Source organism: Diadema setosum, chromosome 22, assembly GCF_964275005.1.
Source record: "Diadema setosum chromosome 22, eeDiaSeto1, whole genome shotgun sequence".
NCBI classification, from domain to species: domain Eukaryota; kingdom Metazoa; phylum Echinodermata; class Echinoidea; order Diadematoida; family Diadematidae; genus Diadema; species Diadema setosum.
In genome coordinates this window covers 22,778,026-22,804,668 of record NC_092706.1, presented here as the reverse complement: position 1 = coordinate 22,804,668, position 26,643 = coordinate 22,778,026, and the positions used below count along the sequence as shown (strand labels likewise).

Genomic DNA, 26,643 nt, shown 5'->3' with positions numbered 1-26,643 from the left:
CTCAGTCACACTCATCTTCAATACACAGCATTAATGCACATCACAAGAGCTGACTGGAGGTTTCTCCAAACTTCACTGAAAAAGCAAAGTTTTAATCCATTGAGGACGAGTCCCGAGCATACTCGGGCAAGTGTCTATGGGAAATGCGTTTTGTAGCAAAATCAGCCTGTCCTCAATGGGTTAATCTACGACCATCCAACTTATATACTTCATGCATTTGGCAACAGCGTCTCATATTCTCTGATTTCTTTTCTACACTTATTTTTGCTTGTTTGTTTCCGCATGGCTTGCCTGACCTGCCAACAGCTGATTAAAGCAAGACAGGCATGCCACCACAAAGCACACTTGTTTGGCACAATACATTTGCAGGATAACTCCCATACATGTTATCAGAACACTGACAATCACGGACATCTCACGCCAATGCTACCACACAGGCAAAAGAATACTGTCTGTCTACTGTCAGAAAGATTTTGGAGATTTTATCTATCCTAGAAACACGCTATGGGCATCTTTAATTTACCCTTGGTTAAAAATGATTCATTCTGCAAAGGGAGCATCAAATATGGATCAGGGTAACGGTCACTTTTAGTGGAAAACAAACAAACAAACAAACAATGAGCTGAGTTCCTTTCAACACCTAAAGACGCGAAGAATGTCTTCTAGCCCATAAGGGCTTAACACACCTAAACAGGCACATTTACTGACATGATTACAGATATAAATTCGCAACATCCAATTGGCATTATTCAATGAAAAACACTGAACATTGTAACCTAGCACTTATCACATGCAGCCAGATAGGCTAGTCATTATTTTTGTGAATCCTCTAAACTTTGGTAGCTCCCCGACGGCAGGGCCGCGTCCTCGAAATCGTCGTTTGAAATGAGGCCAGCATTGTCGCTCATCGGGACGTCGGGGGATTGCGGTGTGACGTACACATAGCACCACGCCATGATTGAAAATATAACGATGACCACCGCCATCAGGCCAGCAAACACGAAGAATTCTATCGCCTGCATACAAAATGGGAACAGGAAAGACATAAATCTGTCTGCATAATTAAAGATACCTGGCATTACAAGTGTGAGACTGACTAAAATAAAACTACTGTAAAGACATCCATAACTCACTTTATTTTCTTTACACACATCACTAAGTATTCTTGTTTCATATTGAACATCCAGTACTATTAGTACTACTACAAAGTTTACTTAGGTTGGGCAAAAGTAAAGACTAATGACTAGTAATTAGTAAGTTTGCCATACATTAACATCCCTGATCATAACAATCATTAACTAGCAACTTCCATGTGGAAGGTGTTTTTTTTCAATTCCTTCAAAAGATTCTTATTATCGGACACACACAAAAAACCAAAGGAGGAAAAAGGTAACAGTTATACTGTAAAAGTGATATTTTTGCGAGAGTAATTTTTCACACTCAGCTGGGTAAGATGAGTTTCGTGTGTTTTTAATTCCACAGAATTAAAACATTGACTCCACAAACATTATGGCATGCAAAAATATTAGCGTGTTTTTATTTCGCACTTGCTTTTGGATGCACAAAATGCATGAAAAATTTCCACTTTTACAGTATTCATTTCTTCAGAAAATGTCAAGAAAAACCTCAAATACAAAAAATGTGATATTCATTACAATCTCCATTTAAACTGAAATGCTTCACATGAATTAGATGGAAATATTGGTGATAATCCCATAACTCCTGTATTTTAAGGATAATATAGATTTGTCATATTCCAAAACTGCACATAAGCCAACTAGTCTCTGTCCCCCTTTTTTTTTTTTTTTTTTTTTTGGGGGGGGGGGGGGGGTTACAATTAGTACTTACGAGTTCACCTGTTTTTTACACTGTCATTTCCGATTTATTATGCTGGTATGCCAAATTTGCAAATATACACTATTTAAAATAAATAAGACACTATATGTGTTGAACAGTGGGAGGAAGCACAGTAAGAGAATCGACTCACCTGACTTCCAATAAACTGTGCCTCTGCCACGATGACCACGATGAGGTTGCCAAAGCAACGGTCAATAGCCAGGCCGCCTGGACGCAGGATTTCATGCTGACCGGAGCCTGGTTTAGGAACGAGAAACCAGCATCATTCTGCTACTGTTGAAAAATGTGTCACGAACAACTTCACACAGGGCCCAGCATGTGTGCCAGTTTTATTTGAATCACTTTAAAACTGGAGAAGTAGTTTCATCTGCAAGCTTCCTAACTTATTTTAGAAGTCCCTACTGTGCTGTTACCATGGCAATGCCCTTTCCATGTACTTTCCACTACTATTGAAAAATGTGTCTTGCACAACTTCACATCGAGGTTAGCATGTGTGCCATATTTTGTTTGAATCATACACTAGTGTATAGTTCAATCGAAAACCCTTTTACCTGATTTTGAGGCCATAATGTGCTGTACCTCGGCAACATGCTTTTCTCTACTGTTGAAAAATGTGCTGGCATAACTTCTCATCGAGCTCAGTACAGTGTATGTGTGCCAGATTTCACTTGAATCACTTAAAGACTGAAGAACTACTATGAGAGTTCACTTGTTAAAACTTGCAGCTGTGTACTGGATCTTTTCCAAGAAGATGCATCCAGATCTTACTCGCACAGCGCATCTATTGTTGTGAATATTTTTCACAACAATAGAGTGCGCTAGACACTGTCACCATAACACCTTTCAAAAAATACATGTGTAATTCATCCCAACGTATCAGGGCAATTACCACTCAAGGATAATTACCCCCGGCCAAATAGTGGTTAGTAATAAGGTCAGAGTACGAATTATGGTCAGGGTTAGGGTTAGGTTTTAGGTTGGAGATTACGTTCAGGATTAGGATTAGGGTTAGGGTCAGGGTCTGAGTAGACTGTAATTGTCCAGGGGTATTGCCCTAGACCCCATCCCAGTCTAGCTTCTTGGAGCTACAAGAGGGATTACCTCATCAAGCATCAAGTATCAACTAGTTACCTGTGAGTATGAGAACTCCAGACAGTGATGGAGAAGAGAATCTCTCCACAGGTGATGATCATGTACTGGGGAATCTGTAGCATCATGGACACGCTGTTTGGTTCCCACCTCCACATGCACAGCAAGGAGAACCTGTAACATGGAGAGGAGAGAGTGCAACATCCACCATCTTGGTGAGGAAGACCGAGTACATTTTCCAGAAAATCTCTTTCAGTTTGTTTTCTTTTATGGTGAAAATCACTTTTCTTCATTTAATTATTTCTTCACATCACTTGGAAGTGCCCCTGGGGTGCTTCCCGGAGGCACTTCCCAGGGGTACTTCACTGGGGTACGTACTTCCAAGGGTTGCTTCCCAGGGCACTTTATAGAGGCGCTTGGTGAGGAAGACCTAGTACATTTTCCAAGAAAATTTTTTTGTTTGTTTTCTTTGATTGTGAGAATCACTTTTCTTCATTTCATCATTTCTTCATTCACTGGGAAGTGCCCCTAGGGTGAAGTGCCCCTAGGGTGCTTCTAGGCGCACTTTCTGAGGGGTGCTCACCAGTGGTGCTTCCAAGGGTGCTCCCAGGGGTATTTCACAGGGTGCTTGATGAGGAAGTGTAGTTGAAGAGTTTGATCGCAAAAACCGATAAGTCCAAAATTGTCAAATGGAGATATTTGCGATTAAAGGTCAAGAAAAATAAAGAGAATAATAAGAAAATTTTTGCTTCTTTTGACCATGTCAAAATGTACCTTTATATGTAGTGACCAATATATCATTTAAAAGGTGTTATTTTGTACTTTATGACAGAGACCATACTTCAAAATGGACTTATCGGTTTTTGCAAACAAACTCTTCAGTTCATTTTCAAAGAAAATGTCTGTTTGTTTTCCTTTATTGTGAGAATTGGGGGGGGGGGGGGGCTTCCCAGTGGCACTTCCCAGGGGTACCTCCCAAGGGTGCTTCCAAGATCACTTAACGGGGGTGCTTAGTGAAGACCTAGTACATTTTCCAAGATTTTTTTTTTTTTTTTTTTTTTTTTTTTTTTTTTTTTTGGGGGGGGGGGGGGGGGTTCTTTTCTTGTGAGGATAAATTTTCTTCATTTCGTCATTTCTTCATTTCAATTGGAAATGCCCTGGGGTGTTTCCCAGGGGCACTTTCCAAGGGTGCTTCCCAGGGGTGCTTAATTCGAGGGATACTTTCCAGAGAGCAAAGTGAGTGCGTTGTAAATGTTAGGTGATCACAACAGTGCACAATGGAAATCATTAAACTACAATTTTCTCTGCACACAAACGGAAAGTAACAAACCTCGTCCTGGTGAGTCATATTTGCTGGCTGCAAGAACAGGCGGTAGATTCCCCCACTCCAGACATCAACTTTGCCGAGGTGTTCTTTGGTGCCATTGACTCCATCTGCAACTTGAAGAGCATAGATGTCGTATCTGCAGGGGGGGGGGGGATGCCACAAGACAAGTGGTACTTTTAATGGAAATGTTAGATGCACATCACTGAAGGAAAAACCCGACATCATGTTATGTTGAGTAAAAAGCAAAGAGCAAATTCAAACAGAAGACAAAACACAGAAGTTGAGTAATTCAAGATTTAATCCTAAGTGTCACAAGACAAGAATATCAGTCATAACTAAATATGCAAATTGAATGAGGTAATGGGCAGTTCCCACTACTGTGGACTATAAGATATAAAGATCATGCTTTCACTGGTTAGTTGGCAAAACAATCCTAAAAGAGCTGTCACTTTGGTAAATCATTGCAAATCCAATCAGCAAATTGATGCAAGTGACATCATTTCTTTAGGTTCATTTTAGAAACGGGACATTAAGTGAAAACATGTGAGTAAAACAGGTATGGGTACATATCACATTAGCATACACTTGAACAAACCCTCTACCGTACCCCCCTTCTCTTTCCCCATCTCCTCCTCCTCTCTCTCTCCCACCTCCTCCCCTAACATCCTTCTTATTCTCTTATTCATTGCCCCATCTCCCCCTCCTTATCTCTTCCCCTTCACCCCATTTCTCTCTCACCTCCCCCCTTCACCCTTCCTCCCTTTCAACATCCCCTCCCTCACCTGCTCCACCTCTGCCCCTCAATACTGTACCTCCTCCTCCCATTCTCCATTCTCTTTGGCCTTCCCCCCCCCCCCCCCTCTACTCCTACCTGACCTTCTTCCTCCTCCCTCTCTGTCATCTTCTCCTCCCATCAATCACCCCCACATCCTCCCTTCCCTTTCACCCCTTTCCCTTCATCTCTCTCTGTCCGACATCAATGATTTCTACTCTCCCTTGCCCCTCGCCCCTCCTCTCTGTCACTCCCTCCTCCGTTACATCATCTCCCCCTCACCTCCTTCTCCACCGCCCTCCATATCTGACCTCCTCTCTCACTTCCTTTCACTGCCCTCTCCCCATTCCTCTCCTCTGCCAATCCCTGAACTCCTCATCCTCCTCCTACACTTGTATCTCTCCCACTTAGCCTCCTCCTCTCCCTTGCCTCTCCCCTCCCTTACACCCCATTTCCAATTCATCACCCCCTCCCTCGCCCCTTCCCTCCAAATTCCTCTCATCTCTCTCTCCCTCTCACTCCCTATCCTCCTCTTTCTCCCATTCATTAACTCCTCCCTCACTTCCCCTCTTCACCTCCTCCTATTCATGACCTCCTCTCCCCCCCCCCCCCTCCATGTCCATCCATCCCTGAACCCCTCACCCAGGCGCAGTCAGACTGGCAAAAGATCGAGAAGATTAAGTTCGCAATCTTTAAGATCTCAAAGTTTTGCCAGTGTGATCGCAAACTTCCCATGAAACTTCTCGCAAAACTTCTTGCAAAACTTCCCACTCCGACTAGGGATATTTCCCTTACCCCGTCAAACTTCTTGATCTGTTTGCGGGTGGTGTCTCCAAAGTGCGAGGCCATTGTCATGCACAGATGTGCATTGTTACATCACAATCACTAGCCATTAGATGGCACGCTCTTTCTTCTTTCTTGCGCACGCATACCAATGACCCAAACTTCTTGATCCAAGTTTGGCTGCCAGTGTGACTGCGCGACAAAAGATCGCGAAGACTTCACGATGTTTCCTCGATCGTTTGCCAGTCTGACCACGCCTATCTCTCCCACCTCCCCTTCCTCCTCTCCCATCTCCTGTTTCTCTAAAACATCAAGCACATGATGATGCTTGGTCTCCATGGGCACCACTTACAGCTCTGGCTCCACATCAATTGGACTGCTGACATTAAAGATGAGGGCACCCAGCTTGTAACTCCGAGCAGAATTCTCGAGAGACACTGTCAGATTAGTGGGCAGAGAATCATCAGCAATGAAGTAACCAAGGCTGGAGGGAAAAAAAAAAATCAGAAGGGAAATATTGATAACAGTTTTAAATCCTGTGAAGGTAGAAATTTTCATTCTATGAAATTTTTTCTACATTTTAAGTGACATAAATCTAGCACAAAAATAAAAGCACATAAATTCACTGCTTGTTGAATATAATACTATTCTATATGTTGACTCTGCGAGATCTAAAACATATGGAATTCATCCTACCCGGTCAAGCGCAAATATTTACTCAAATGAAAATGTCCACTTTTACAGTAATCAATTCATGCTTTTTTCATTCATTTTTACCTTCATTAACAGATCTACTTAAGTGATTCATTCATTCATTTACTTTATTTCATTTCCTTGTTTCAACAGGGTAACTCTGAGTACTCTTGAAGGACCTGAAAATCCAAAATACAATTCAAATAATTCAGTCTGATTTTTTTTTTTTTAAAAAGAATGATTTATATGCATACAGTGTATATCAGTTTGACAGTAATGCTACAAAATTCACAAACTATCATTTGAAAGGAGCAATATATTCTACATTTACTGTACCTCAGTGCTGTGTGTCATGAATGAAACATGACAGAAAATAACTGAGAATGCAGAATGGTTATTCTCACTGTTCTACTTCCATGTTCAGTGAGGAAATATTCATATGGTGGAACAAAAGACTGATGGTAAACTTTGTCTGTTCAAATAGTTCCTATATTCTCAAAATCTGTGTTCAAATTTCATATCTTAATAAGAAAATTAGATGCATTGTGTACATAATATTTAAAGAAGTCTAACAAGAATCTGCTTACCTGACGGTTCCTAGACCTCTTTCCGGCTTCTCTAAATGACCCTTGACCTGAAACAGATTGAAAGACAATACCCATGTACTGTTGTACAGCCTCGAAGACATCACCAGGCTAAAGATCACTACACGGCATTCATTAGCTACACTATGTGGGTCAATCCTGCAGTATTTTGTTTTAGAGCAAAACACTGGGCTCCATTTCACAAAAAGTTGCTATGTTGGTAACTCTTGCTAGAATAGCAATTATCATGATAATGACAAGAATCCAGCTTCCTGAATGGCTGTCACTATGGGAAATGGCTATTCTGGCAAGAGTTGCTATCCTAACACCTTTCATGAAACGGGGTCCAGAAACATCCTCCACATTGATCACACAATGGCATTTGTTTTGGGCTGGTGAAGATTTAGAAATTTTGCAGAGGAGGGGGGGGGGGGGGGGGGGGGGGGAGCATGGAAGGGGATTTCCAGGAGCATCTTGTTCTGCAATTGACAGGCATGTATTGTAAATCACCTCCACCCATTACACCACACACCCCGGTGTGAAACATACTGTACTATTTAAAAAGTTTTTTTTTTTCCAGCAATCCGTCTGATGGAAAAAAAAAAAGAAGACAAATCAGTGGCCATCATTTCACATACAATCATGCAATATGTGCATTCCGATCTAAAACATTTGTCATTAGTATGATGTTCCATTTTTACCAGCAGAATTAATTTAGTGAAATACAATGCACCTAGGTTAGTCCCTCCACAATCTTAGTAACCCACACAAGTGAATGTATTTACTTTTGATCCCTTGAAATTACAAATAAGCGCTACTACGAAGACAGCCGACATGTATACAGCTAATTCTTATCACAGATTATCTAGCATAGTAAGCTTACTTTAAGTACTTACATCTGTACTTTCCAATGCTTGTAAACACAAATCTAAGCACTTTCATGAAGAGAGCCGACACAACTTATACAACCAGTTTTCATCGCAGATTATCAAGCATACAGCTAAAGTCATTGGTCAGTCTGAGAGAGGTAAAAAGAGAAAGAAAAGAAAGAAAATTGTCTGATCACATAGCTAGAATCTGAGTGAAGTTTGTAATACCTGTATAGCTTCGAGCTGGTTTGACTGGCTGTAGACAATAACCGTTTCTTCTCCTCTTTTGTCAAGGTTTGCAGAAAATGGCAGTGCTGGTGTGAGCCCCTGGCAACCAGGCTGGAAGTTCATTTCATATGTTCCTACAGCAAATGTTTTCCCCTTTGTGCTCTGCAGAAAATCAAAGCATACATCATAAAAACAAAATACTGTAGATGGCATATATTGCACGGTGTTTTTATTTTCATAGATTTCAGTACACCTACTGTGTGAATGGATGTACTCACTTCTTCTTAAAGGACAAGTTCACCTTAATAGACATGCGGGTTGAGTGAATGCAGCAATATTAGTAGAACACATCATTGAGAGTTTGAGGAAAATCGGACAATCCATTCAAAAGTTATGAATTTTTGAAGTTTCTGCTCAGTCACGGCTGGATGAAAAGACTACTATAGCTTGTGATGTCACATGTGTACAACGTTATAAAGAAAGAATAAAGAAAATTCAACATATTTCCATTTTTCTCGCATAACAAAAGAACACTCAACTTCTCTCTTTCAGAAGGTAGGGGGAATAATATTACCCTTAACATACGTCAGTAGCAAGTCGAAGAAATTTGCACTTTATTCAAAAAGTAAAGTTTTGTGAAATTCTCTTTTTATATTCCTTATATACGTCGATGTAGGGCAATCTGTCAATCAGTTGCAATTCCTTATATCGTTGTACGCATGTGACATCATACACTGTAGTAGTCTTCTTATCCAGCAGTGACTGCGTAGATACTTTAAAAATTCATAACTTTTGAACGCATTGTCCGATTTTCCTCAAATTTTCACTGATGTGTTATAATAATATTGCTGCATTCTCTCAATCCTTATGTATACAGTGTACTCCCGTTACAACGAACACGGTTATAACGAAATTTCGTTATAACGAAGTAAAACTTCTGGTCCCAAAATTATCACCATTAAAGTCTATGGTACAAAATTCGCTTACAACGAACACGGTTATAGCGAAATTTCCGTTATAACGAAGTCTTTGCCGAGCGCCACAGACAAAGAAAAACAAGAGAAATGTGCTCCGTCATAACGAAATGCGAATTGCTTTCGAAAATACGTAGCGGAACAAGCATTTACAGCGTCTCTGCATGGGCGAATGCTTCACATCACTACGTGTTCGCTCCTTGTGTCACGCACAGTTTCTGAAGGGAGCGTTTAATATAGTAATACAATAATCCCAAGGCACATTTTACATAGCTTTCCAGTGTATGCTAAGGATTCAGCAAACAGAATATGATATATATGCATGGTTTCCTTGTTTTCGTTATATATTGTATTGTTCGGTTATAACGAAATTTCGTTATAAGGAAAGAAAACTGCCGGTCCCGAGCATTTCGTTATGACGGGAGTGCACTGTATGAAGGTGGACTTGCCTTTAAAAATGAGTGAATGATATCGATTTCTTGATCAATTGCTATACTCCACAATCATGAATTTGACCATTCACAAAATTGTCTTGGAAGTTCTGATTCTGGAAAAATTACACTTGCTGTATGGTGTGTACATGTCCAGTGCCTTACAGCACAGCTCTCATACTATAAATACACTGAGTGAAATAAAGGGGACCAGATTGTACAGATTTCATTAAAAAAATCAAGCCTTAATATGCCTCAAATCCAAACTGAAATAAAAGTAACAAAAAACAAAAATCTGAATGAACTAACATCATGTGTGAGTACTGGATTGCACATTTCTTCAACAACACCCATCCTGTTCAGATCAACAAACAACAATCACAATCCAGCCCCCCCCCCCCCAAAAAAAGGCACAAAGTTATTATCAAAGTTTGGACAGACAGCATGATGGAAGACTATCATGGACAAGAAATGACAAATGTCAAATTTGTCAGAAGGATGAGCTAAAAATAGATCTAATATCGCTGTCCACTTCCATCGACTCTCTCTGCATCTTGTGCCGACAACTATTGGCAAGCGCTGTACTTAAAAAAGTCCTCTAAATCCTTTGCATTTACCAACTGGTCCTAACTCCATCACAAATACAGAGCTTATACAGAAAAACTGCACAATACAACAAGACTGAAATGTGTACGGATTTCAGACAATTCTCACCTCTGCTATGTCCAGCTGGCCAGTGTAGAATTTGCTCTGGACATCTACTGGGCAGGGCGACGCGTTAATGACATTCACTATGGCTTGCTCGTCTCCCGGGAGGCTAATTTCTGTCGCCTGCAGGTCAGTGATGGACAGAAGGAAGAAGGATGGAAGATGGAGAAGGAATAAAGATTGAACAGAGGGGTGTACAAGACTAGAAATCACTGTAGGTAGATCACCATGCATCACAAAACTCACAAAAAAGTTGAATTTCTCTAGAACCGAGTGGATGAATTTTGGGTCAAAAAGTGGCATTTTAAGTTTTTGATATGATCTTTTTTTTCATTTTTCAATGTCAATTTTATTGAAAACCAGACATACATGTAGTCACATGCAGTACTGAATGAGCATGAAGAAAATGGATACGAGTACTCAAGAAGCAGAACTTGTGAGTGGGGCCCATTATGAATAATCTGACATAGAAACCTGCATTCTAATTAAATAGAAATGTAAACTAGAACTGTTAGGTAAAAACAGCATATTTGATTTTTTGTTTACTTTTTTTTCCATGATACAGTTGTATATCCAGCAAAATAGTTAGCAGTGGCAGTCACATACACTGTAGTTAAATGTACCTCAATCTTGAGTTGCAAGAAGCCAGCGCACACAAATGCCAGCATGGCCAGAGCCATCCCTGCAGCCATTCTCTGTAGAGGGCGCTTTGGCACACCGCATTTGTCCAGGAGGGGGTAGATGCCTCCCTCAAACAGAGGGATGAATAGCAGAATAAAAACTGGATTCAAAGCCTGTGAGTGAAAAGGGTATGAAAATAAAATGAGTACTTCAGATATCAGGTATGTACTGGAAAAAGAGAATAAAGCTGTTTTTTCTTCAATTTCATTTTTCATAACAAATAGCATTGGCAGAGCTGAAAGCCCTATGTACACAATACTGTACCTACTTAAAAGAGGAGAAAAAGTACCTAATGTAAAAAGACAACAACATAAGGCCTGTATGAAGGGTGACTTGAATGAACTAATACAATGTAAGTGGTAGCCAATGTCAGCAAGTTGTTTACCAAATAACTTAAAAATATCAGTTACAACCTGACAAAAGCAGCAATGAAAACATAAAAATATATGAGTATGATTCAAGTGCTAACAATGCACCAAGCATTTGATTACGATCTGTTTAGCTTATTTGATCTTTATTGGACAAAGCTTTCAAGTATAAACTCTACTTTTACTTTAGTTGAAAATCTAATTGAGATGCACCATAGTTCTGTCAGATATCTTTTACGGCTACAAAAAGCCATTAAACTATTCACAAGGGTAACTGATCTATGGTCAAATTCATGGACATGTTTGATATCATTTGTAATTCATTTATGACTGCAATTGACAGAATAATCTACAGAAACTAATTCTAAAGACTTACAACAGAATGTAGTGTGTGCCGCTTGTTGTAGTTTTGTATACATTGTAAACATATTGAATATGATAAGTTTTCTTACCTGCATTTGGTCTGGCTTGATTTGCCATGATCCCTGTAATATGGTACAAATAAAAAATATATATATATATATATGATAAGAAGAAAACATAAATACATAATTAAAGGCAATGAACATTAGGTATGAAACATGAAATTTCAAAACATAGGTATATGCAGAGTAAGTTCTGTAAAACAAGATATTTTCGTGGCATGAAAGTTTTGGTACTTCAAGCTCACGGCCCTTTTGGCAGCATGAAATTTTTTCAAATAGCAACTGGCATCAATGCATATGCACATAGTGTAGAAATGATTTTTCTCATGCATTTTAATTTGCGAATCTTTGCTCTCGCAAAATTCATGAAATTAAAATGGGCACAAACATTTTGGGTCTTACAGTATTCATCAATATCCTAGCTGTCTAATCATCATGTTCAATGTCAAATAAAACAAAAATGATACATGATGTATGTTTACAAAGTTTTTAGACACTTCTTTCCTCTTTTGACTATGGTATTGTTTTGTTTATGATATCACGGACATTGATGAAAGGATTTTTCAAAATCAGACATTTACAGAGATATTCATTGTTCAGGTTTTTTTTTTTTTTCCTTTTTTTAAGTGGATTAAAATTTACATGAATGAAATGTGTAAAAGTAAAAGGGGGTGATTCAATCCATACACAGACATTTTAACGTGTATAAACCCTTGGGAAAAGGTCAATACATGAAGGCCATTAAAATGCACAAAAATATCACTCATATAGGGCATATAAATCAGACCATGGCCCTATTTCATAAAGAGTTATAAGTGATTGCATAGTTAACTTCTATCATAAGTCTATGGCAGCCTGTGTGGTAAGGAAATTTATAATCGATTTCATCTTTTGATAAAATGGGTCTCTGATCAGTTTTGGAGCTTGTTGCTTGTTGACAGACACACATCAATGTTGTTAAAGCTTACAGTAATTTGAATCAATAACAATATCATGAAAATTCTGAGTTTCAACCCTGAGTTGTCATTTGGATCTTATTTGAAAAGTGAATTCTTCTGCAAGAAAGAAGAAAAACACAAATGAACATGGACTGATACTTCATTCAAGTCACTTTGACACTTTACTGCTACTGTCTTTTTCATGGCATCGAAACACAGAATTTAGTAGTTTTTCTTGTTAGACAGCTTGTTAAAAATTTCTTGCACATATCAGTGGGCAAAAATCAGCGGGGGAGAGAATGATATGGGGTGTGCGGCGATGGGGTTACAATTGAACTGACTAGTCTCCCGTCCATATGTTCCGCCTGTAGTGTCCATCTAGATCCCTGCTGGTCAAAGAGTGCCCAGAAGAACGGCAGCGGGAGGTAGATGAACAGGACGTGGTAGAGGGTCTTGATGTCTTCAATCAACCCGCTCTATAAAGTGAGACAGTGATGACATAAAAACAGCAATTATCTATTTTTATTTCTGTTGCTGCATTCTTATTTCAATTATTCACAAATTAACCCCTTGAGGACGAGTCTTGAGTATACTCGGGCAGGTGTCAATGGGAAATGCCTGTTGTAGCAAAATCAGTCCATCCTCAATGGGTTAAAATAGCAAAACAAAAAGAAGGAACATTACATAGTACTTGCACAAGTATGCTATTGGCTAAAATCACTTGACTTCTTTGCTTACACTACAAGATGAACTGCAATGGTAGTAACTACTTTACATGCATAGCTATCAAACATAACAGATCAAGCAACAAACAAACATTTAGGATTTCTTCTTATTGATACCATAGTCGCTGTTACTGTCACCACTGTGGCATAAAATATATGAAACTCCAAAAAAAATCTGTCATTGATTTTTTTTTTTTAATCACTCCAAAGGTTCAAGAGATTAACCAGGTAGATGCCAATAATCACATTGGATGGCTTTGATTCATGGAATACCAGGGAATATTGCACTCGTTAAGGCCCTTATTTGCACTCATTTTTTTATTCGTGCAATATGGGCCCTAAATTGTGTAATATTCCCTGGTATCCCATTAATTGCCATCCAATAGAACATAAGTACTCGATGAGAAGATACAGTACAAATGATGTAAATTCTGCCACAGGTAAGAGGAAATCACAGATTGCTCCCGAGTCTTACATCGTACTTGTCGGAAGCCCAGTCCATCCAGTGATTTCTCTCCTCCCCGCTTTTTCGCTGCTGGAAACGATTTTTTACTGCATACTGTTGACAAAAATAATGGCAAAGAGAACAATGATTACCAAGAAAAGTGCACAGAAAACAAAATTTCATATCAGAATATCCTCAAAAAAACGTTTTGCTAATTCAAAGTAATGGGACAAAATCTTTACACTCTTGTCATCACAGGGGATATTGAAATAAGTTAAATAAGCCTCGGTCACAATCTGCCGTACTTGCAAGTGCGTGCTGTCTACTTGCAAAAACGTGGGCAAAATTTGGGGATTTGTACGTAATAAGTACTGCCTCAGTATGGATTTTAGAGCAGGCAGACACGCCGTAGCACTTTTAGGACACTTAGGAACTTTCGCTGCGTTCAGGCTCCCGATTCATACCAAGTACCGCAACAGTTGACGTACTCCCTCCCTGCTCTTGTCACTCCCTCCCCATGTTTTCAGAGAAACGTGAATGCCGTGGTCTCCGCTAAAAACGTACAGACTAAAAGCACACATGGTGGGTTGTGACCAAGGCTTAAAAGATGAAAAATTAGAGGAAAATTAGACAAATTACACACACACAAAAAGGAGTAACTCATCCTGCATAAGTATCTACTGAAAATATGAATGAAATCACCTCAGGTTATGTACCTGTATGTGTCCACAATGTGTACTACATACTGTACATGTGGCCAGCATGGCACTCTTCATTTAACTGTGTGCATTAATATGTCAGTAATTCAATCATTTTGGGAAGAAAATTTTGATGACGACACTAGGGCAAATCAAAGGAATGATATCAGCTCACATGCACTATTAAAGGGTGTGTACAGTTCTGGTCGAGGTGAGTATTTAGCTTTTAACGTTTTGCGAGATATTCAAAAACCACTCTGAGATGTCAAAGAGCATGCAATTCTAAGGGGTATCAAAAGTTTATTTGATGAAAATCAGTTATGAAATGGCTGAGCTATCCAAAAACAAGGTGAAACAAAGAGATCCTAATAAAAGGCGTGGCCTGTCGCCTTTTGTTGTTATCACTTTTTTTGATATCTCAGCCATTTGAAAACCAATTTTCATCAAATAAATGTTGAATCCTTCTTAAAATTACATGCTCTTTCATATTTCATAAGAGGTTTCTCATTATCTCACAAAGGAATGTTCAAAACACGAATCCCCACCTCAACCAGTACTGTACAGTCCCTTTAAGTAAGGCAGATGATCTCTTTGTGCTGATACAAGAAACACCATATTTTACCCATTTTTATGATTTTTTTCATTTTATATTCACATACATGTAGAACATCTCATTCATTTGTAGCACTCTGAGAAGGATGTAGAAACCAAGTGAAGTCAATTCAATCCCACATACAAAACAAATAAGAGTGATATCATGTGCAGAACAATATTTTTATATCACTAATGTCACATATTTCTAACATTGATATTGATACTGATGTCATATCCCTTGTATTCCTACAATGTATGTACACCACAATCTATCTGCAATGTTCATAAATTATACCTGTGTCTAGCATGCATGCATTGTACGTAATGTACAAGTTGTATGTACTAATGTGTTCTATGCATGCATGCAGGCAAAACAAAATTTAGAGAAATGGACAGTAAAATCAAATTGAATTAAACTGAACTGAATTTAAATACTTAAAGGGACTGTACAGTACTGGTTGAGGTGGGGATTCATGTTTTGAACATTCCTAGGTGACATAATGAAAAGCCTCTTATGAAATATGAAAGAGCATGTAATTTTAAGAAGGATTCAACGTTTATTCGATGAAAATTGGTTTTCAAATGGCTGAGATATCAAAAAAAGTGCTAATAATAAAAGGCGACATGCCACAACTTTATTAGGATCTCTTTGTTTCACCTTGTTTTTGGATATCTCAGCCATTTCAAAACCGATTTTCATCGAATAAACTTTTGATACTCCTTAGAACTGCATGCTCTTTGACATCTCATAGAGTGGTTTCTGAATATCTCGCAAAACGTTAAAAGCTAAATCCTCACCTCCACCAGAACTGTACACACCCTTTAAACTGATATTGAAAAAAAGAAATAGATTTGCATACAGCTGTAGCCTTGATCACTTCCCCGACCACGTTGCCTGTCGGAGGATTGTTCCTGTAGGAGTTGCGGCCAATAATGAATATGACTGCAGAAATAGACAAGGAAATAATATTCTAAATCAATTTCTATTTGCTACCATAGCAGTAAAGGAATGATGCACTGCAAATGTTTGTTGACTTGTATTGATTAATGATTACCTGGACACCACTTATGTGGCAAAATTAATATATATCTTTATAACCTGCATTTTTTTACTATATTTAGTCAGATAACTTGGATACTCTTACAAAAATAGGCATCCATACAAAGATGCTTTCAATGACATTATCCGTCAATCATTGCTAATTAAAAGTAAGAATGCACCTTTCTCTAAACTGAACATAAGCTACATGTTTCCACTGTCATTAGTATGATTAGCAAAAGACATTGCAAGGATATTCCAGTTGCATTACATTGTCTTAAGTTAATCATACGAGTATTTTCCAGTGATTGACAGATGATGTTATGAATAGAATCTTCATTCTATTAGGGTAATGTCGCCTTGGGAAGCCATCGATTACCTTCAATAAACAGGGCTCGACACTAACGGTGGCCCGGTGGCCCGGGGCCACCAAAAATGAAAGTCGGGCCACCAAATTTCAGAAAAGGGCAAATTTGGTGGCCCGCCTCGGGCCACCAAAATTTTTTGAAAAGTATGTCAATAAATTCGTAACTTTTTGCGCCGGAAATGCATAAATGTATGCAGTGAGTGTGCGACTCATTAAAAAAAAAGGACTTTTATCAATGTTTTTCATTGTTTTTTTTGGGGGGGGGCCACCAAATTTTTCTCTCAGGCCACCAAAATTTTGAAATTGATGATTTTGGTGGCCCCATCGGGCCACCAAAAAATAAAGTTAGTGTGGAGCCCTGCAATAAACCAGTGTCTTTTAATGTGCATGTTTATGTTTTCTTTAATAGAGACAAAAGAGAGACGCTCATGTACTATAGCTCAGTCTGTTTGGATTACATAAAGATACAGTCACCCGTAAGCATTTTGTTGAAATCTCCAAACAACATCAACTTCATACAAGAAACATTAATCACTAGGAAACATAACCTGAAGGAATGCAATGCTGGTTTCAGATGGCACACTATAAAAAACTCTTTATTTCTTAATCAAAATCTGAGAAAAATGCTGGCACATACTGCACGCGGAGGTTTTTAATTCATCCACTCATTAAAAGGAAACATAAACAGAGACAAATGAATAAAATGAAAATGGCAAGATGAATACAAACAAAAATGGCAAACACTTTAAAACACATTTAGGTCATCATAAGAACAAAGGCACAGAGGAGTTTAATTATGAGTGAGAATAAAAGAAGAAAGGAAAGGTCAAGAACCCTCCGCCTCCTTCCCATAATGCCTAGCACACAAAGACCGATATTAGTCTGTTCTCAAAACTCACTTATCGCCACGGCCATTAGAGCTGCGGGGACCCCAAATGCCAGGGTGTAGCAGTCGTTGCCGAAGCACTGGACATCGTGACGGAGGATGGGCGTGAGAAAGGTGGACAGGAGGCTTCCGCAGTTGATGGAGAAGTAGAAGATGGAGAAGAATCTCTGGATGTCTCGTTCCTGGATGCGGAAAAGTTTCAAAGTAAGGTGTCTTCATTCATCTCATTTAATTTGGATGCAAAGTCTTTCAGATTTACTGCTCATTTGTTCGTTTTACATCTATTCTGCTTCTAAAATCAACACAAAATAAAATTACATTGTTGCACAGAATCAAACAAACTTTGAGCACATCACAACAAAGGAGCAAAAAAAAAAGTACAATGTCATGTAATATTACAGCACAATTATCACAGGGCTGGCAGAATGGAGGGGGTGGGGGTGGGGTAGGGGTTGACCCCAGAAGTGACACTACTCCCCCCCCCCCCCCAAAAAAAAAAAAAAAAATGTAGAACTGAAAGATTATCATTCACTGATGAAAATATGAGCATATGCTGCAGGTGTATGATTGATGTCCTAGATAGTTGTGATTTGAATGTAAAACAAAACAAACAGAAAACAAAAAAAAAAACAAGCAGTACCTGATCAGCATTAAACTGGTCGCCTCCAAAGGCTGACACACAGGGCTTAATACCACCGGTTCCAAGACCTATTAGGATAAGACCTATCATTGGGCCATATCTGCAGAGAAGGAAGTGAATAGCGTTATTACAAAAAGAACCACACAACTTGAAGATTTGTGCTGCTGTACTGTTAGTCCAACACTATTGTTGTGTATGTGCATAGATAGCACACACGCGGCACCTATCCTTGATTTGTGCTGCTGTAATGTTAGTCCAACACTATTGGTGTGTATGTGCATAGACTGCACACACACTCACGTGTGTAAACATGGCAGAATTTGAAGGATGTACAAAGAATATTTATTAACTCATGCTCACTCGTTCACTGATACAAGGTTAAGCACTAAAAACTCTTTTAAGTACTCATACTATTCCGAGGGATTTGGAGGCCAAAATGTTCTGTTATTCAAGTGAACAGAGTACACTCGTACATACCAGAAATCCATCTTCTAATTTCTCGAAAGTGGCATTTCATGAGGTATGAAGTCGTCAATGTGTAATTTGATCTTACAGAGAGCACCAAAGTGTTTAAACAAAAGAATACAAAGAAGTTTGAATGTCATCCACTTACAATTCCGGTGATCCCGTAGTCTGGGGAGGTAAGGCGGTGAAACACATCACGGCATTGCCAATCATGTAGATCTGGGCGATGTACACAATGGTCCTGGAGCAGTGGAAGCAGGATGAGGTAGACAGTGATAATAAGATATAAAAACTGTGAAGTCATCGTCATGGATACTAAGGCTGCTGACAAGTGTCTGCCTGGTGGCAATGACTATAAAAATAAGATAATAATAACTATGATCGCTCAACCACCTATTTATAGTATCAGATTTTAAAACAAAAACAGAAACCAAGCAATCTTCTTTAATCAGCCATGGATAATTGCATCATTATTTTACCAATAGGTCAGCATTTTTTAACTCTTTTACCTGGAAAAAAAAAATGACAGCATGCTTTATGAACAGGACATGTATAGCTCTTAATTGCGCAGAGTCAGTACATAATGCATTTTTCTGTTACCTCGTTCATTCCTTTATTTTCACTTAATAAAACATGAATACATTATCATACATGAAAATGTGACAATAGTATGACAAATCTACCAAGAAAATGTGACAAAACAAACAAACAAGCAAGCAAACAACCAGAGTTATCAATTGAAGGGGTTAATAAGAAGGCAATAGGCCTTATTTAAAACTAACCCAGGGAAAGTAAATACAGCGTTATGTCTCTTCTTTCTATAAACTATAACCAACAAAAAAAAGTCAGCACATGCATGGACACCCACATACATATACACAAACAAAATATAAGATACAATACACAAGATGCCATTTTCACAAATACATCCCTATCATGCTATCCTCTCATTAATTCGGAATGATACTGATTAATTCCAGAATACCTTTCAAGTAAAATATGCTTGAAAACTTTCTTAAAACTTTAAAACCTACCTGTATTTCCCGAGCCATCCGTCCGCTATCATGGCTCCAAAGATGGGGGAGAAGTAGCAGAGCATGTTGAAGGAGTGGTAGATGGCTGTCGCCGTGTTGTCGCCAAGGAGAAGGATGTTGGTGAAGTAGAGCACCAGGATAGCTGGGGAGTGGAGCAAAGCAAACAGCTGACTTCATCAGCACCCCATATACACTGGGAGTTATCTCGCTTCAGGACCGGACCTGAATCAAAATGACTCTCAGTATACAGGGTCAAAAGACATGTAATAGCCCTAGCTAAAGCTAGCCCACTGGTAGAACAGGTCAGCTCCAGGCCCAAGCTAATGTCAGTATAAATGGTATCTCCATTTTAACTCAAGCTAAATTTAGTAACCCATGAACATAAGTATATTGCAACTGATTGACAAATTATAATTATTTACGTAGATGTATGGCAGTTTGTCAATCAGTTGCAATGAAAACATCTTAATAGAAGAATTTCATGAATTTGAATAAGTACAGTACACTGATTTTGTTGTTGTTGTTGTTGTTGTTTGAAAAAAGCACTTGTGGAAAGCACAGCTGAGGGGAGGGGTGATAACTTTACCAAGTTTAACTCTGGTCTTGCATGAAACTCGAGTGGTCAAGAATTACAGTATAAAATGACTTATCTTGAGCTAAAGCTACATTAATTGCTTCAGAAGTGAGCTAAAGTTGAGTGCAACATAAAAGGGGTATGGATTTTCAGATGCTCCCTCTAATTCATTTGTCGTGGCTCTATTTCAGAAGCGCTTGTCCAACTTTGCCGACTGAACTGCATCATGATGTTCAAAAACATGGATAAACACTTTAGAATACAAATACTTTGAGAGAATATAATATATGCCATTACAATCACAAGATTTACAAACCAATACCAGCATGTTCAAATTGATGAAATTCTAGCGTCGAGTTGTTTTTATTGCAACTATTGACAAATTGACCTACAACGTACTGTATAAGCACTGAATTGATCAGTGTTGTAGTAGCAGCCATGACAAAAGACAAACTGAGCAATTCAGTGCTTATCTATGTCCATGTAAGGCAATTTGTCAATCAGCTTGAATACTACCATGCTCGTAAACTATACTGCATTGTTGATTCATATGCCACTGTCTGTGAGAAAAATGAAGTGATTTGTATTGGAAATCTGCCCACTCTCATAGTTTCACTCTGTTGTATTTAAAGCAATAAGCATTTATTTCCTAGCCTATTTTTTTTCATAGCTCTATATTAACATAATATCAGAGGCTTTGCTAGCAAACAGGAAACGATGTTAATGTTAAAAGTGGTGCCTTTAAATCCTAGGTGGTCAAGATTATCAAATCACTGACATCACCTAGATTCTTCTCTTAACTTTTTCTGTGCTACATCATGGAAATATGTCACTTGTGATGCTTTTGATGTCATGTAAAATTTACCCCCCCCCAATCAAAAAAAAAAAAAAAATTGTTATTGCCAGACATCAAGTCAGACACAGCAATCCTGTTTAAACAAATACAATCTTGATACAATACGGATAATACTTTACAAAGCAAACATGTTTGACATTTGGAATACAAATACACCTTGGGATATGTAAATATAGCTATCTGTGTATCTGGCATTTCTTTCTCATTATACTTGATTAGAGAAAACAAACTTGTTCAATCATTTCCCCCAAACATCATTTCATTAACACCATCATCCTTAGCTTTTACTAAACAATGTGGTCATTATCTATTACCATTATTGACAACAGTAATAGAAGTAGTAGTAGTAGTAGTATTGGTAGTAGTAGTAGTAGCATTGGTAGTAGTAGTAGTAGTAGTAGTAGTACTAGTAGTAGTAGTAGTAGTAGTACTAGTAGTAGTAGTAGTAGTAGTAGTAGTAGTAGTAGTAGTAGTAGTAGTAGTAGTAGTAGTAGAAGTAGTAGTAGTGGTGGTAGTAGCAGCAGCAGCAGCAGTAGTAGTTGTAGTAGCAGGAGTAGTAGTAGTAGAAGTAGTAGTTAGTAGAAGTAGTAGTAGTAGCAGTATCATTACAATTATCATCATCCTCATTACTATAAGAACTTCTATCATCATTGTCATCTTCACAATCATCAGTAACCATCAGTGATCAACATTGTAATCATTACTGATATCGTTTTTGTTGTTCTTCTACCACAAAGTACATCTAAAAAGGAATGGCGTGACAGTTCACAAACCTTTCATGCCATAGTATGAAAACCTCTCGCAGAACTCTGTGCCAACGATGAAAAAGACACTCTTGGGGAACCCAGACCTGCCTGTCATGAATTTCTGGAACAGGAGACAGACAAATAAACAGACAGACACACAAACAGACAGACACACCAACAGACAGACAGACGGACGGACAAATAGACATATACAGACAGATGGAGAGATAGACAGAAAAACAAATCATAAAGAAAAAGACAGCCAGGCAGACAGACATGCAGAGAGATAGCCAAAGAAACAGACAAATACACAGACGTAAACAAGAACAGACAGAAAAACATGCAGAAAGAACAACAGACACAGATGGACAGATAGAGAGTTATACATAAGAGGGGAAGAAAAAAAACAACAAGAACATCAAGTTAGGGAGGGAAAGGAAATCACAGAGCTCATTAAATGCATTGACCAAATGAATGGAGCACAAAACTATGAATTATCATCACATGTGTATATACATGTAACTCATTGTGTCACTATAAATGCCAGCCATCGAACCATTGTTTTTTATTGTAATATGGCAGGTCACATGTTATGAGCAGCCAGTGGTTGTTTTGTGGAGTTGAGTGAGACGAAATATGGACCAAATTTTGGTAATCATCCATTTGAATCTAGATAGGAATTCTGATCATGAGTAAGAACCAGTACTAAATATTAACTCTTTATGTGCCACATTCGCACGCCCGACTCGGTCGACGGCGTGCCAACTTCACAAATTCTGCTCAAATGCACAAACCCACCCAAACCTGCCCAAACCGATCAATACATCGCAAAAGGCCACAGTACAATGAAAGCGTTTCCCTCCTCTCACATATAGTTTGCATTTTATTTGCTGATTGACTAGCAAGCAGTGTTCCCTACTGAATTTGTGTGTAAATTCTAAGTTTCTGTCATTATTTGTATGCAAAACTCATGCATTTTTTATACAATAATGTAGTTCCTGGTCATTTGAAAGAAAAGCAATTAACAGATCAGTCATACAATCTACATTGTACATCAAAGCAGAGCTTGGCATTTTCTCTACAACTTTGCTTACTACAGGTCCAGCTTAACAGAAATCTATAAAAGTTTAATATATGGATTAGAAAAACAGAATGTCTTCCCAAAGCATGACAACGTTGGTATCTCAGAATAATAATGTGGCACACAGGGCCCAGGGGGTTATACCACGGCAAATAAAGGGTTAAGAATAGGATTCGCAGCAAATGGAAAGAGATACAGACTGATAGACATTTGTACAAGGTGTAAACATCAAAAAATCCTCAGATTTATGACAGCTGTTCTTCTGGCCCAATCTACAAACCGTGCCTATTTATTCAGTTTGATCTGTTTTCCCCTTTCCAAGAAATATACCCCAAACGAACAGAAAAAGAAAAGAAAAATGACAACTAAGAATTTTTTTAGTACAATGTACATAGTATGCACACTCTCTTAACCCTTGCCCAGGCACTATGCCTTACTTGCAAAACTTTTTCATTAGCAATAGGTTATCCATACAAACTTGACCTAGCTGTAGAAGTTAGAAAGCTCATTATACAACACCTATGTAGAATGTAGCTATCCGATTGGTCGATTGCCCGTCACGTGACATTTAGTGAAAGGTTCTATTACACGCTCTGGCTGTCTCAGCGTGCAATTTTGGTTCGATCAAAATGTTCTAGTGCATGCGCTCTGATGTCACAATAAACAAACATGTGCCGCATGCACTCAACAACTACAAGCGCGCTTACAAGCGCGTACTTTTGTCACTCATTTCTTGTAAACAACTTCGTTTCGCATACGTACATACACGTTAACATGTACATACACAGTGAGGCTACTCATTCGTCTTTCACGGAAAATGGTTGCCATTTCTGTGCTAAATTCAAGAATCTGTGAGTACCAAATCCGTTGACGTTTGAGGTGTTGTATAAAACAAATAGTGTATGTTCTTTACTCGTGCAATGGAACGAGATTTCGCACTCGGTGAAAGATGAGGCGCACTAAAAGAGCGCCTCTAGCTATCTCTCACCTCGTGCGAAATCTCGTACCATTGCACTCGTGACCATTCACTATTTGTATATTATTGTGTAGCACTGTGCCTCAGTCCAGCCTGAAGGCCCAATAACTGTACGAGCTGAAATTTTCGCGTACAGATATTTTCGCGAATTGCTACTTGGAGGACATTTTCGCGTGTTGTTAATTTTACAGTTGCGAGGGTCTAACTGTACTTACTTATTTGTGCGTTGTTATTTTCGCGTGTTGTTATTTTCGCGCTTCAAAGGCGATTCGTGAAATTCGCGAAAATAAAACCACCGCGAAAATTTCAGCTCGTACGGTAGTTACCTGATTTCTGAGACAATTGACAAAGAAAGTGTTTGAATGTGCAAGCAATTAAATTGCTGAATGCAGCACAAAGGTTACAGGCATTAGTTACAATTTGCAGATGAAACAAAATCAGCAGTAGTGCTTTGAAATAGTTCTAAAATGTGAGTCAGGGATAGAAACAACCACTGTCAAAATTTGAATCAGCAAAATCAATATCAAGTATTGTTAAATATATACAAAATGTGAACAATAGTTATACAAAAATGTTTCCAGACTAAACCGTCCACAGTTTATTGAGAAAAATACTGATATCTCCTTATATTTTAGGCTTTATTGCAAAAATGTTACTGAGTATATGGTAGGATGTTTTGTGGTACAACAGACCTACACATACATATGTATGCATGAAATGTGATATCTTGAACATTTTTTAAATCACTGCTCCCAACGGAAAACAGGACCTTTAAGGAGAAAAAAGAAGAATTCAATGAAACTGATGACAGTTAGAATAATTATCTTGAAAATGGCATGACCGACTGACATCTAAACTGTGAAACTTTTCTATATATTTGCCCATTTTCTTCAATCAATTGCTGTTACGCTGCTCTGATTTCTCATGTGTCATTACCAACAACCAATTCAAGTAAGCTTGATAAATGATATAAAAAAGGCAGGTTGTTTTGTCGTCTTGATGTTTTGCACCGACCTACATTTCGCCACTAATAGCAGCACCGTATTGAAACATGTTCAAATCGCGGCAGCACCGTAGTGAAATATGTTCAAATCACGTAATTGCATTTACCCATTTGGCGAGCTCTTCCGACAAAACTCATGCACACGCATCCTTCTTCAATATGAAATTAGTCCTGATTATGACCTAATGAGGGACTCACGACTTACCCCCACACGCCCCCATCCTTTGCCGCTGATCTTCTTGTCGGGCTGTTTGCCTATCAGCGACGTATCTGCAACATCAATCAGGCACAGATGATGGGAGGAAAAACTCTTGACAAAAGAATTCTGAATTGAATACATGAATTTGATCATGGAAAATTATCATCATGAGCACTGTAATACTCTATGAACTCTATTAGAATTAAATTCATATGAAGCTTTACATCACATATGAAGCACGTACATCAGCTCTTTTTGTGTCTGTCTTCAGGTTTGGTTTCATGGTGTTACTTTGGGCCCACGGTAAATGAATTCACAAAGAAATATTAATGCACTTTATGCGTAGCACTGATTTTACTAGCATGCTTTATAGGTGATGGTGTCCTTATTCTTTTTTAAAGAGATTTTTTCATAGATCAGACAAAATGGCATTAAATACCAGAAGCAGACGAAGCAAAGTGTACAACAAGCATGCATTACCATTGCTGAAGGAGTGACAACCTTAGTAAGAGTAGCAGAAGAAGAAATTGTTTTAGAATACTATAAAACTAAAATGACTTTATCACAGCTATAAGGACACATCACAGTAATCATAGTGGAAATATCACTTGTACCAGAACATATAGTGGCAGTAGTAGTAGTAGTACTAATAGTAGTAGTAGTAGCAGTTGTAGAAGTAGTAGTAGCAGTGGTGGTAGCAGAAGTAGAAGTAGTAGTAGTAGTAGTTGTTGTAGTCATACAGTAGCAGATGCAGCAATAGTAGTTATGTAATAGAAGTAGTAGTAGTAGTAGTAGTAGTAGCAGCAGTAGTCATCGTTTACGTGGTGGTCGTCGTAGTAGTAGTTAGTAGTAGTAGCAGTAGTAGCAGTAGTGGTGGTAGTAGTGGTGGTAGTACTAGTAGTAGTAGCAGTAGTAGTAGTGGTAGTAGTAGTAGTAGTAGCAGTAGTAGTAGCAGTAGTAGTAGTAGTAGTAGTAGCAGCAGTAGTGGTGGTAGTAGTGGTGGTAGTAGTAGTAGTAGTAGCAGTAGTAGTGGTGGTAGTAGTAGTGGTACTAGTAATAGCAGCAGTATGTAGCAGCTAGCAATAGCAGTAGGAATAGAAGTAGAATACAGTAGTGGTATCAAAATAAGTGACATAGCAGTAGATCGAAGTGGAAATAATAGATGTATAGTAGAAGCAGCAGCAGAAGTAGTTGCAGTACTAGTAGACCATGTAACTGTCAAACAAAAGCTTTCAATTTGCAAAAAAATAAAAAATAAAAAGAGGGTGAAAGTGATGAGGAGGGAGGTTAGATTTTCACTCAGCACTAAACACTTCAGATCTGTGAAGAATATCCCAAATCAACAAACATCTCACTGTTAATACCTTGGGTTGGGGTAGGTTTGCCACCACTATTGGGGGCGCTATTTTCTTCCATGATGAAAGGAACCAGCTCGCTTTCTTCGGCCAGGTCCGTCATCCGTCAGCTCACTCCAGCCAATCAGAGGCTAGACCCTTTTCCCCCCTCTGCAGTCCGCCGCTCTTCCCGCTTTGCGCAGTATTATATATATCAATAATGAGCCTTACAACTTTCCCTCTACCAGCAGAGC

At 38.6% G+C, this 26,643-nt stretch overlaps 1 protein-coding gene across 1 annotated transcript; it reads right to left on the bottom strand.

Annotated features, from left to right (window-relative positions):
- Positions 1 to 558: 558 nt before the first annotated feature.
- LOC140245028 (solute carrier family 15 member 1-like) lies at positions 559 to 26,643 on the bottom strand. The gene is given in 23 exon segments (XM_072324618.1): positions 559 to 1,016; positions 1,988 to 2,043; positions 2,046 to 2,094; positions 2,989 to 3,011; positions 3,014 to 3,092; positions 3,094 to 3,120; positions 4,277 to 4,409; positions 6,181 to 6,312; positions 7,109 to 7,155; positions 8,203 to 8,364; positions 10,322 to 10,438; positions 10,939 to 11,109; positions 11,817 to 11,849; positions 13,069 to 13,203; positions 13,928 to 14,011; positions 16,050 to 16,132; positions 17,495 to 17,663; positions 18,122 to 18,221; positions 18,735 to 18,827; positions 19,621 to 19,762; positions 21,824 to 21,917; positions 25,062 to 25,126; positions 26,420 to 26,643. Coding segments are annotated over 23 exon segments (2,292 nt in total). The 5' UTR covers positions 26,514 to 26,643; the 3' UTR covers positions 559 to 812.